At 45.7% G+C, this 12192-nt stretch overlaps 1 protein-coding gene across 1 annotated transcript; it reads left to right on the forward strand.

Annotated features, from left to right (window-relative positions):
• The first annotated feature begins 409 nt into the window (after nucleotides 1-409).
• Nucleotides 410-9507, forward strand: CYP1B1 (cytochrome P450 family 1 subfamily B member 1). The gene is made up of 3 exons (XM_080685799.1): nucleotides 410-1309; nucleotides 1726-2769; nucleotides 5571-9507. Exons 2-3 carry the CDS (start codon nucleotides 1727-1729, stop codon nucleotides 6157-6159), a joined length of 1632 nt encoding a protein of 543 aa, XP_080541925.1. The 5' UTR covers nucleotides 410-1309; nucleotide 1726; the 3' UTR covers nucleotides 6160-9507.
• Nucleotides 9508-12192: the final 2685 nt, after the last annotated feature.

Here is a 12192-nt window from a genome sequence, read left to right on the forward strand (position 1 = left end):
AAGGCACAGCTCTGCACGCAAGGGGGAGGCGACCGCAGAGGAACTTTTCAACCCGATAAGGTTCTCAGTCGCGCGGCGATTTGCCTCCCCCTCCTCTTCCCCCTCCTCCCTCCGGGAATGTTCAGAGAGCCCCCGCTCCTCTCCAGTTCCCACTGTTTGCCCAGGCTTGGCTCCGGGCCCAGCGCCCAGGGCTTCGGACAAGGCCTGCGCGGCCCCGCGCCCTCCAGCGGGCGGCGCCACCTGGAGGAGTTTCCACGCGGGAAATCTCGGGGCCAGCTGCGCCCCGCCAGTGCTGCCAAGGACAGTCGGGGCCCTGGGGCAGGGGAGCGGCGTCTTTCAGGGATTCTTGATATCGCTGCACGAGCAGAACTTTGCGCGCACGCAAAAGGGCTTCATTTGAGGGCCATTTGTTTACGAGAACTTTAAGATAAAAAAAAAAATAACTAGGGAGGCTGTCGGACAAACCGCGCCACAAACCAAACTTTCCTCTTTTCCAGACGGACAGGTTTCCCTTCCTGGCTAGGGCGCCCAAGCACCCCGAGCAGTGTTCTCTCGGGGACCGAAGCTTAAGTCACTGGAAGGGAAGGGAGTTTCGGGGAGCGCTCAGCGGTATGGGCAGATTCTGGCCGGGACGCATTCCGCGGAAACCGTGCGGCCACGATTGGGGGTGACTGTGATTAAGAGCGGTTTTCGGGTACACGAAAAGTTCAGACCGCCGCTACTAGTAAAATCACCAGCTACTTCTCCAAGGCCGTCGGGGCGCGCCGGAGCCGCCTCGCGTGACCACCTGCGTGCGGCGACTCCCGTCGGAGTCCAAGCCTCGGGGACAGTCCCAGCGCGCCCCGCCCTCTGGCGCGCCCCGCCCCCGCCAGGTCCAGCTGCCTCCTCCCTCTACTCAGACCTTAAAAACGGATGGCGCGTTTTGACTCTGGAGTGGCTGTGTGCAAACGGGCCACGCCTCTGCGACTCCAGCTGTCAGAGCCACCAGCTCGGGGGTCGTGAGAACTGGGGATTGCCTCCACTCATACACCCCTCACCTAAATCCCCACGCTGTTAGGAAACCCCGGCTTTGCCGAGGCGTCACGTGCAGCGGGGCTCTGCGAAGGAGCCACCTTTCTCCGTCCCCATCCCCATCCAGGCGCCCCTAGCTCTGACAGCGCCTCCTGACTCCAGAGTGAGCGCTAAGGCTCCAGCAGCAGGTGTCTGGGGCGGGCGTCCCACTCTCTGGAGACACTCACGTTGTCGTCTTGCCCCCGCCCCTTCTCGGAGCCCGCGGTCCCTCGCCGCTGGAAACCGTGCCTCTTCGCAGGTCAGTGTGTCCGCGGAGCTGCCTTCCCGCGGCCTCTCCTGTTGGGTTCTCGCAGATCGGGGGCCCGTGGTGGGGAGGCGCAGGGCTGGGGTGATAGTCACTTAGAGGGAGCTGAGCGCCTCGATGCCCGCCGTGTTGTCCCCGAATTGCAGGGACCGTTAGGCGGCTGCGGTGGGACGGGGAGGCTGATGGCAGAGAAGCAGAAACACGCCCCCTTCCTTTTCCTGCGGGGAGTGGGTTTGGGATGGGAAAGGTCGTCTTCAGCTGCTTCTCCAGTGAGGCAGCCCTTCCTACCCTACCCGCGGCCTCCCTCCCCAACAGCTTATGGTTTAGCCCCAGGCCGCGGACAGGGGCACGGGGCGCCCGCCCCTTTCTCCTCACACCTGAATGTCACGCCTTTGCCCTTCTCTCTTCAGCATGGCCACCAGGCTTAGCCTCGACGATCCCCTGCTGCCCATCACGCTGTCCGCACAGCAAACCACGCTGCTGCTGCTCCTCTCGGTGCTGGCCGCGGTGCACGTGGGCCAGTGGCTGCTGAGGCAGCGGCGGCAGCAGCCCGGGTCCGCGCCCCCGGGACCCTTTGCGTGGCCGCTGATCGGAAACGCCCCGGCGATGGGCTCCGCGCCGCACCTCGCGTTCGAGCGCCTGGCGCGGCGCTACGGCGACGTCTTCCAGATCCGCCTGGGCAGCTGCCCGGTGGTGGTGCTGAACGGCGAGCGCGCCATTCGCCAGGCCCTGGTGCAGCAGGCCACCGCCTTCGCTGACCGGCCGTCCTTCGCCTCCTTCCGCGTGGTGTCGGGCGGCCGCAGCCTGGCGTTCGGCCAGTACTCCGAGCGCTGGAAGGCGCAGCGGCGCGCGGCGCAAGGCACCATGCGCACCTTCTCCCCGCTCCAGCCGCGCGGCCGCCACGTCCTCGAGGGCCACGTGCTGGGCGAGGCGCGCGAGCTGGTGGAGCTGCTGGTGCGCGGCAGCGCGGGCGGCGCCTTCCTCGACCCGCGGCCGCTGACCTTGGTGGCGGTGGCCAACGTCATGAGCGCCGTGTGCTTCGGCTGCCGCTACAGCCACGAGGACGCCGAGTTCCGCGAGCTGCTCAGCCACAACGAGGAGTTCGGGCGCACGGTGGGCGCGGGCAGCCTGGTGGACGTGCTGCCGTGGCTGCAGCGCTTCCCGAACCCGGTGCGCACCACCTTCCGAGAATTCCAGCAGCTCAACCGCAACTTCAGCAACTTCGTCCTCGACAAGTTCCTGAGGCACCGCGAAAGCTTCCGTCCCGGGGCCGCTCCCCGCGACCTGATGGACGCCTGCATCCTCTCGGTGGGAAAGGAGGCGGCCCAGGGCTCGGGAGACAGCGCCGCGCGGCTGGACGAAGACTACGTGCCGTCTACTGTCACCGACATCTTTGGCGCCAGCCAGGACACGCTCTCCACCGCGCTGCAGTGGGTGTTCATCCTTCTCACCAGGTAAAGCCTCCGGGAGGCGTGGGTCGGCCTTCCTTTCCTCCTATGAAAGGTGCATGGGGGGAGGAGGGGGTTGGGAGGCAATGGGGAGATAAGGACACATATGTAATACCTTAATAAAATAAAATGAAAATGAAATAAAACCAAAAAAAAAAAGTGCAGTGGGACCAGCATAGGCTGAGGTCGTGACCAGCGCGCAAGGAGGGTTTGAGGTTTCGCTGCAGGACGCCACCTCTCAAATCTGACATCGCGTCCTCAAACCGCAAGGCTGGCGCCAACAGGAGGGTTAGGGACACGCGAGCGGGCACGCCCCACCCAGCGGGACCTCCGAATCTCTGATCTTGTCGCTGCGTCTCCAAGTAGGAACACATTTGTGAGAAACCCCCTGGAAAAACAAGATTTTTTTTTTTTAAGTGCCCTCAGATCAGTCTAGATCTCTTCCTCCCTGCCACAGGAGAAGCATAATTGGAACGGTTCCGAAAGAAAGAAAGGGTAACGCGGTCAGAATGTTAAATACACACAGCAGCTAGCCAGCTCCGCCAGTCCTCCGCGCAGATCCGAGGCCTCCCAGGCCGGGAGCTAAGAGCCAGCGGCCTGTCCGAGCTTTGTTCCCCGGGAAAGGAAGCGCCCGGAGGCCGGTCTGGAGGCCCTCAGACTTGGCCCCGGGTTGGTTAGTTCACGTGAAAGTTTTAGGAAGAAGGTCGGGAACCAGTGGGTTGTGCTGGATTTTGTAAAACAGCCGCGCTAGGAGTAAGAGAAGTGTCTTACGGGTAAAGAACTGGAGAAGCAGTCGCTTTTACCCAGCGCAGAACAGCATCCAGAAAGGCAAACAGGGCATCCAGGAGGCCTCTGCGGACCTCCTGGCCCCTGGGCCCCGCTGGGTCGGTTAGCTGGTCTCCAGAGACCACCTTGATTAAGACCTCGGACCTTTATGAAGCTCCTTAAATGCACGAATCAGACAAGTTCCAGGTATCACTTGGTGCGAAATTTAGCAAATAAAAAATACATTTTACATAGGACATACTTACACTAAAAGATTAGCCATTGTTTTTTGTCTGGCAACTGGACCCCAGGGGGCAAATGTCTGGCTCAAGGCAAATCTTGATTGCCTGGAGAGACCAGAAATCCTGGTTGTGACATTTCTTGGTGGCACAAGTTAGCTGTGGGGAATGCCGAATTTTCTGACGCCTCAGATATTGAAAGGCAAAGACAGTTTTTTATTAGAATCCCCTGCAACACTGCAACCCTGAGATCCTGTACGGCTACTTTCACAAATTGAATATTTTGTATATTTAAAATCGCTTCTCCCTATTATGATCACAGAAACTCATAGTGGGGGAGGTAGGTCAGAACGCAAACATCCCAAAAGGGGATCAACAGATGTTTAGCATTCCCAGATAAACATATTATCTTTTGAAACAGACTTCCTTTTTCATTTAGAATCAGATTGGGCAGAGAAAGGAAATAAAACAAGGTTGGGGTCACCTTCAATTCAATATAGCTGATAAGCACATTTTTCTTCTTTTGGGTGAAAAGACATTACACCATCCATTTCTGTATTTAGGTTTTATCAAAAGGAATAAAATACATTTACCTGTTGGCTACGGCTGCTTTCATACTGCAGCACTGGCAGAGTTGAACAATTGGGGCAAAGAGGGTTTGGTCTGCAGGGTTGCAATAATTATTTACATTTTTTTTTTTACTTCTGACATTTCCTCTTATTGTAATGGCTATTTCCCCATCTTTTAAACTTTATTTTGATAATTTTTAAAAAATCATATTGCTAGATTGCTAACATGTCCACTTCAGTAATTTTTGATGGTTACATAATATTTTGCTATAGTAATATAATCATTGTATATAACCATTGCTTGAGCCTTACTGTGGTCGTTTACATTTAAAAAACTTCAGCCATTGTTGTGGTTATATATTTTTGTATTTGTTATTTCCTGAAAATACATTGCTGGGTGGATTACTGGGTTTACAAAGAGTGGGGAGAGGCTACCCTTTTGGACCTTCCTTTGTAGTAAGATTTTGTTTTCCAAAAGGATTGTGCTAGTTTACGTCACCAATAGTGAATGCGTATTTCAATTGGTACCATAATCTCATGAACACTGGGAATTTGCTTTCACATTTAGAAGATATACCCATCGCCTTTGTACCAAGGAGAACAGTAGGGAGATGAGGGGGGGGAAGGATCTTCTTTCCGGGCTGCATTTTAACTTTTATGGGCCCTTGGGTGCTTTGCTTTTGTCTTTGTAGATACCTTACTCCATAAAAAAGAAAATGATATTTTATGACTATATTGGTATAAAGATAAATATATTAAAATTATATGTTAAAACATTTTCTTTGACCGAAAAGTTCATTTTTTCCCCTTCTGATAAAAAAAAAAAAAAAGAAAAAAAAAAAAGAAAGAAAGAAAACATTTCTTGGGCCTCTGAAAAGTATTTTGAGTCCTAAGCATCGTGCCTGCTTCCTCTACTGGAGAAGTTGGCCTTGTCCATTATCATACTTTTTCAGGCTGAGAAAACTTAGACCTTTTTTGACTTATGACAGGAAAGAGAGTGTTAGCCATGTGAGGCCTATTACAGGACATGTAACTACTAATTTATCCATCTTGCAATTTAGCGAGAAATTAGGGAATTGTTTTAGATTATTTTGGGGGGAGGCAGGGAAAAGTTAAGTCAGTCCCTAATTCAGATAAAGAAAGTGGGATTAAAATAGGTTGTAATGTGCTTTCTACGTGAAAGAAGAATGAGTTTTCCTCCCTCGTTTTCTCCCTCTGCATTTTTACCAAATAGGTACCCTGAAGTGCAGGCTCGGGTACAGGCAGAACTGGATCAAGTTGTGGGTCGAGACCGTCTGCCCTGCCTGGATGACCAGCCCAAACTGCCCTACATCATGGCCTTTCTTTACGAAGCCATGCGCTTCTCCAGCTTGGTGCCCATCACCATTCCTCACGCCACCACTGCCAACACCTCTGTCTTGGGCTACCACATTCCCAAGGACACGGTGGTGTTTGTTAACCAGTGGTCCGTGAATCACGACCCCGTGAAGTGGCCGAACCCGGAGGACTTCGATCCCACCCGGTTCTTGGACCAGGACGGCTTCATCAACAAGGACCTGGCCAGCAGCGTGATGGTTTTTTCAATGGGCAAACGGCGCTGCATCGGGGAAGAGATTTCCAAGACACAGCTGTTTCTCTTCATTTCCATCCTGGCTCACCAGTGCAATTTCAAGGCCAATCCCGACGAGCCCGCAAAAATGGGTTTTACTTACGGCCTGACCATTAAACCCAAGTCATTTACAATCAATGTCACTCTCAGAGAGTCCATGGAGCTCCTCGACAGGGCTGTCCAAACGTTGCAAGCCGAGGAAGACTGCCAGTGAGAAGCCAGAAGCGAGCTGGAATTTTAGAAGGACTCAAGTTTTGGGGGTTGGGGAGTAACATTTTCCAGCTCCTCTGTGCCACTTTCTCAGTTCGCCTCCAAAGTGAGCCCAGATCAGCACTGGGCTGTGCGGGAGCTCTGGGAAGATTTCTTTTCCATTCAGGAGTGAAGAGGCCCAAAGAAGTTTTATACGCACATCGAATGCTGGGAATACTTTCTCCAGAGAGCATTCTTTGGAGATAAAACACATTTGGGCACACATGCAGAACTACCTGGTGAAGAGGTACTTCCAATACCATGCTTTCGTGGGTGGGATCCCAGGTGGACATTCTGTGGGCTGAACAGCAGTAGAAAACCGTATTAAGCAAAGTTTCAGAATATATTGTTGAATATGCAAAGGCAAATAATTTCAGTGTAAGACATGTGACTCAGGGTGAGAGGGAAAAGATTCAGACCTTAAGTTCCTTGTCAATACAATAGCTTAGTTAGGCTCTGGTATCTGTGGATGGATTTATCTTTTGGCCTACTGATGTGCTTTCTCATACTTTTTTGGATGGTTCATAAAGTCATTTGCTGAAAAGGAAATTAATAGTAGTTGGTTTAATGATTATAGTGGGTTTTAGTGATTTATCATTAATTATAAAATGTAAGTTGTTAAATTGTAAAACATTCCAAGCTGTGTTGATTGCCAAAGTATAGAATTTCAATTGTAAGCAACATCCCCCCCCCGCCAAAAAAAAAACCGACTTACCAGCTAAGCTAAGCTTTAAATTATGTAATTACAATGCACTGAGTTCAATAATTAGCATAGCTTTTTAAAAAATCACCCAATAGTACTCAGTATGTATACACATATAATTATTCATAGGCAATATGTATTAGTTATTTTATTATTCTTAGTATTAATTATTTTGGTCAAGAAAAGGTTGTGCAACATATATCTTTTATATTGTCATAGAAAATTGAAAAGTATAACCAATTCAACTAATTCTGTCTCAAATACATGAAATGAGTTAGATTAAGTCAACTACCTATTTTTGACATGGAAACCACGTTGAAGCAAAGTCTTGCCTTTCATCCAAAACTCAAATGACAACTGAAAAATCTCAAAATTGGGTCTGCAAGATGTCTCTTCCTTATTACTTTACAATATATTTATTAAAATTCTATTCATAATACAGAATCTTTTTAAAAAATTGATCAAGTAAATATGTTATAATTCCAAACTCTTGGCATGCTTAAAATTTAATTTAATTTTAAAGACATTCTAATTATTGAGTACAAGTTGAAGTTACTGGAAATCTCACCGTTAGCCATTGGAATGCTGAGAAATTTCACCTGTTTCCTGATGAATAGCTAACAATGCAACAAATTACCTGAATGTTATCTTTATTAAGAAAGAAGAGGGAAAATTATAACAGACCTATTTTTCCTTTTAAATTATTTTTAAAAATAGCTTTAATGCCAGTGTTTTGGAAAGTCAGAATCAGAAGGTAGTCTCGGGGGGCTGTTTTGAGGACTGCATCGTGTATCACTGAAGCTGATCAGATAAATTGTGTTGGCTAAGATGGGCAACCCAGCGAGCCGTCCCTTTGGTAACTGAAAACATAAAGCTTGAACTAAATGTATACATTTAGTTTATGCAAATCTGAAAACCTTAGAAAAAGTGATGGAAGATTGTAAGAGTACAAAGTGAAGTCTGAAGGTTTAACTTTCATCAAAATTATAAAGGAAGGAGTGTATCATGGCTGTGTGTGTAGGGGTGGAAAGAGTAAAGAGTGAAAAATTGAAAAGGAAGAAAGATGGTTAAACATTTCCCCACCCATTCCAATTTAATTAATTTGAAATATGAATATTTAGAAAAAAGATGTTTTTTGTGTACCTGTATTAAATCCCAAGTAGACTTTTAAAAATCCACAACATATTAGATCTATTTTTAACTCAAAATTCTTTTTAATTCTCACCTGAGGATATGTTTTTATTGATTTTTCTTTAGTGAGAAGGGAAGGGAGAGAGAGAGAAAGAGAGAAACATCAGTATGAGAGAGAAACATCGATCGGTTGCTTCCCATATGCACCCTGACTAGGACTGAACCTGTCACAACCGGGAATTGAACTCACAGCCTTTTGGTGTACAGGACGACGCTCCAACCAACTGAGCCACCCGGCCAGAGCTGTGATTTGAAATTTTTTATTAGTAGAAATTTCACATAATTTTAATTATAAAATCTCATAGCCGTTCATCTCGAATATGAAAAACTGTTTGTGCCAGTATTTTTAAGGGCTCTAACGTCAACTATAGAAATGAGGCCTACCAATACATTTAAACTTTTTTGGTACTGGCAATTCCAAAATATTATTACCTTCTCCCCTCCCCCCTCTCTCCTCCCCGCTCCCTCCAGCAGGGCTGAGAAAGTGACTTTGGGCTGCCTTATCCTCCTTATTCTGGGAGGTGTGTGGCAGCACAGTAATCACGTACTAATCTGGATGCCTCATTAAGTAAACCAGATCCAGATGTGCCATAATCCGTTTTTAATGCAGTTTTTATGTACGTGGGCTCAGTTAATGTGCTTTCAGCAGTGGGAAAGCTGTGCTTATATAGAAGAAAGTAAGGTGGATGCTTAGAGGTTAGCTGGTTTATTTAATATGTTTCTAACCTAGTTAAAGGAAGGAAAGCAAACCCCAAAACAAAGAAAAATAATCAAATTTGGGGGCTACAGTAATCATGTTACTGGCTAATCAGAAAACCTCGTTTTATTTCTGCCAGAGGAAAAAAATGCACTTGCTGGTCACTATTATAGTCAGAACGTCTACTCCAGGTAATTGCAATAAAGTATAGTTAATATATAAATGCTTCATTTATATATTAAAGCTTTGACTTTATAAGAAAATTGCTTGTTTTCCAAAATAAAAAGAAGGTGTCTCAGGTTTGTTTTGTGGGTTATCTAAAAGCCTTCATGTCTCAGAACTTAGCCTTTACCTGTGAAATGTTATCATAGCCTTAATATTTCATATTACATCTATACTAGATCAGATAATTGCATAGCATTATATATGCATTTGTGTGTTTTTAGCTATGAAACAAATGTGTAATAAAAAGCTATACTTTATTAGATGTTTATAACTCAAGGATAACTTCTTATTTAACCTTTTATTATTTTTGTATTTTATCATGTATGCTTTTAATCTGTACATAGTGACTATAATTCATAGTTGTACCTGAAGTAGATTTTAGGGACACAGCATTAATATGTAGCTTTTATTGTTCGATATACCAAATTAAAAATTCTGTATCTGTAATTACCTATAATAGGACACCATTGCCAAAATAATAAAAATCACTTTCATAATCTTGTTATGAAGTTTTACTTTATGTTGTAGCAAATATAGCCTAATGCATCTATTCATTTCAACTACTATTTTTTAAAATATATTTTTATTGATTTCAGAGAGAAAGGGAGAGGGAGATAGAAACATCAATGATGAGAAAGCATCATCAATTGGCTGCTTCCTGCATGGCCCACACTGGGGATCCAGAATCGAACCGTGACCTCCAGGTTCATAGGTCGATGCTCAACCACTGAGCCATGCTGGTCAGGCCTTCCTATCAACTACTATTTTTAAGTGCTTGAATTAAAATGTTGCATTGTAAGCATTTTATTTGGTCATTCTACATTTTAGGTTGCTTCCTTCCTTTCCTTTTTTTTTTTTTTTTTTAAAATAGGCTTGCACCACTCAGTTTCCTACCAAATTCCTGACTTCCATATTTTTGAATTTGTAAGAACCAGCACAGACATTCAGTTTGAATAACAAACAACAACACCAATATCAAAATTAATGAGAATTCATTTTAATTTTGAAAGATTGAATAGAGTGGGACTATAAGACTCTGGCCTTATATTTCTGCTTCATCTAAAAAATGGAGAGCACATTTTTTCCTTGCAACAGCACATTAATCTTTTCCTTGAGTATTTCATTCCTTGTTTTGTTTGTTTGTTTGTTTGTTGTTTTTTTAAAATATATTTTATTGATTTTTTTACAGAGGGGAAGGGAGAGGGATAGAGAGTTAGAAACATTGATGAGAGAGAAACATCGATCAGCTGCCTCCTGTATGCCCCCTACTGGGGATGTGCCCGCAACCAAGGTACATGCCCTTGAACGGAATTGAACCTGGGACCTTTCAGTCCGCAGGCTAATGCTCTATCCACTGAGCCAAACTGGTTAGGGCCATTCCTTGTTTTTTTACATGTTTTATTTGGTTGATACACATTCATTCATTCATTTTTAAAATACATATATATTAATAAGTGCAATTAATGTCCAATAAAATAGAATGGATGAGCATATTCTGTAATACACTATATGGGAATATTTTTCTGATGCCTTATTTACCTGGGGTAAGACTTGGCTTCGCAGGGCCCCTCTGTGGTCTCCAGGCCTTCACTGCCCCACCCTCCCAGATGGCAGCACTGTGCAGTGCCAAGGGCTCTGATTTCTTCCAGACTTTAGCTCCCATTACTGTGAAAACAAGAAGAGAAATTGTGAAGTAAAATTGCACACCATGTTATTGATACACTGGCTTGAGAACATGACTTTAGCAGCCAAGGGTATGACTATGAAATGGTTTAACAGAATATTCACTTATTTTCCAGATGTACTAACATAGGATCTTGGAAATGGTAATAAAGTTTCAGGACAATTGAAGTAAATATTTTCAAAGGAAAAAAACATTTCTTTAACAAAATCATAATTGGGGTCAGGTGTTGACAAAAATGTCAAGCAGAGTTGAGTTCTACACGATCAATGCACTAGAATAGCAGACTGGAGCTCAGGGTAGGGAATGGATGCAGCTTGGGACATAAGACAGGCATGGTTGTTGCAAACTCAAGGTCATTTCTATAACCTCGAAGCCAGTCAATCTGTCTGCACAAGGGCTTACAGACGTTTTGGCTGCTAACTCTCCCTTATTTTGGTTCAATGACTCACATACTCTCTGCTCTCCAGTTCTGACCTATGAGTTATAATTCTTAGAGAAAAAAAAAAAGGAAATTAATACATTCAAATACATTCAGAAGCAATTATTTTGAATGCAGAAGATTGGAGAAAAATAATCTAGTTTAAATAGGTATGGGCAAGCTACAGGCAAACAACAGCCTATGTGTGTGGCTCCTTTATTCACTCACACCCAGTCTGTGTAGGCTCCATGAACACTCTTCAGTGTGTGTCAGGTATGAGGGGAAGAAATGGAACTAAAGTCTATTGAGCACTTACTATGTATGAATCATGATGCTGATCACTGGAATGCATACAACACAATCCTGTAAGGAGGCAGTAATGTATCATGCCAAAAGTATACATTTAGAAGTGGCAATTATAAAGTATTTCTCTCTTTACCGCGTCCAGCGCGGCTGGAGAGCAGACTGGAGTCCTGAGTAGGGGTGACAGGGAATTAAAAAAAGGAAAGAGACAGACTCAGAAACAGTAGGGGAAGCTGGGATCGGGTGGGATAGCTGTCCTCTGATGGAGAGACAGTGACCCAGAGCCGGTGCAGCGCGTTTATTATATACAGTATAATTCCAGGAAGTTTTAATAGCGTTTAAACAAAGGAAATTATGTGAAATCATGGTTAAAGATCAAGCTGTAGCCGAAACCGGTTTGGCTCAGTGGATAGAGCGTCGGCCTGCGGACTGAAGGGTCCCGGGTTCGATTCCGGTCAAGGGCATGTACCTTGGTTGCGGGCACATCCCCAGTAGGAGGTGTGCAGGAGGCAGCTGATCGATGTTTCTCTCTCATCGATGTTTCTAGCTCTCTATCCCTCTCCTTCCTCTCTGTAGAAAATAAATAAAATTAAAAAAAAAAAAGATCAAGCTGTAATTTTTCATTCTTATGGCTGCTTTATAATGGTCACTCCTAGCTAAGCCCAGATAATTGCGTCTGTTCCTTGTGTCTGGCTGAACTTAGATAATGAAACCCACCCCCTGGCACCTGAGCTAAGGGTCAGGCTGACAACACTCCTGCCTCTGGCACGGTACGTC

The sequence above is a fragment of the Plecotus auritus genome (assembly GCF_963455305.1).
Source record: "Plecotus auritus genome assembly, chromosome: 8".
NCBI classification, from domain to species: Eukaryota; Metazoa; Chordata; class Mammalia; order Chiroptera; family Vespertilionidae; genus Plecotus; species Plecotus auritus.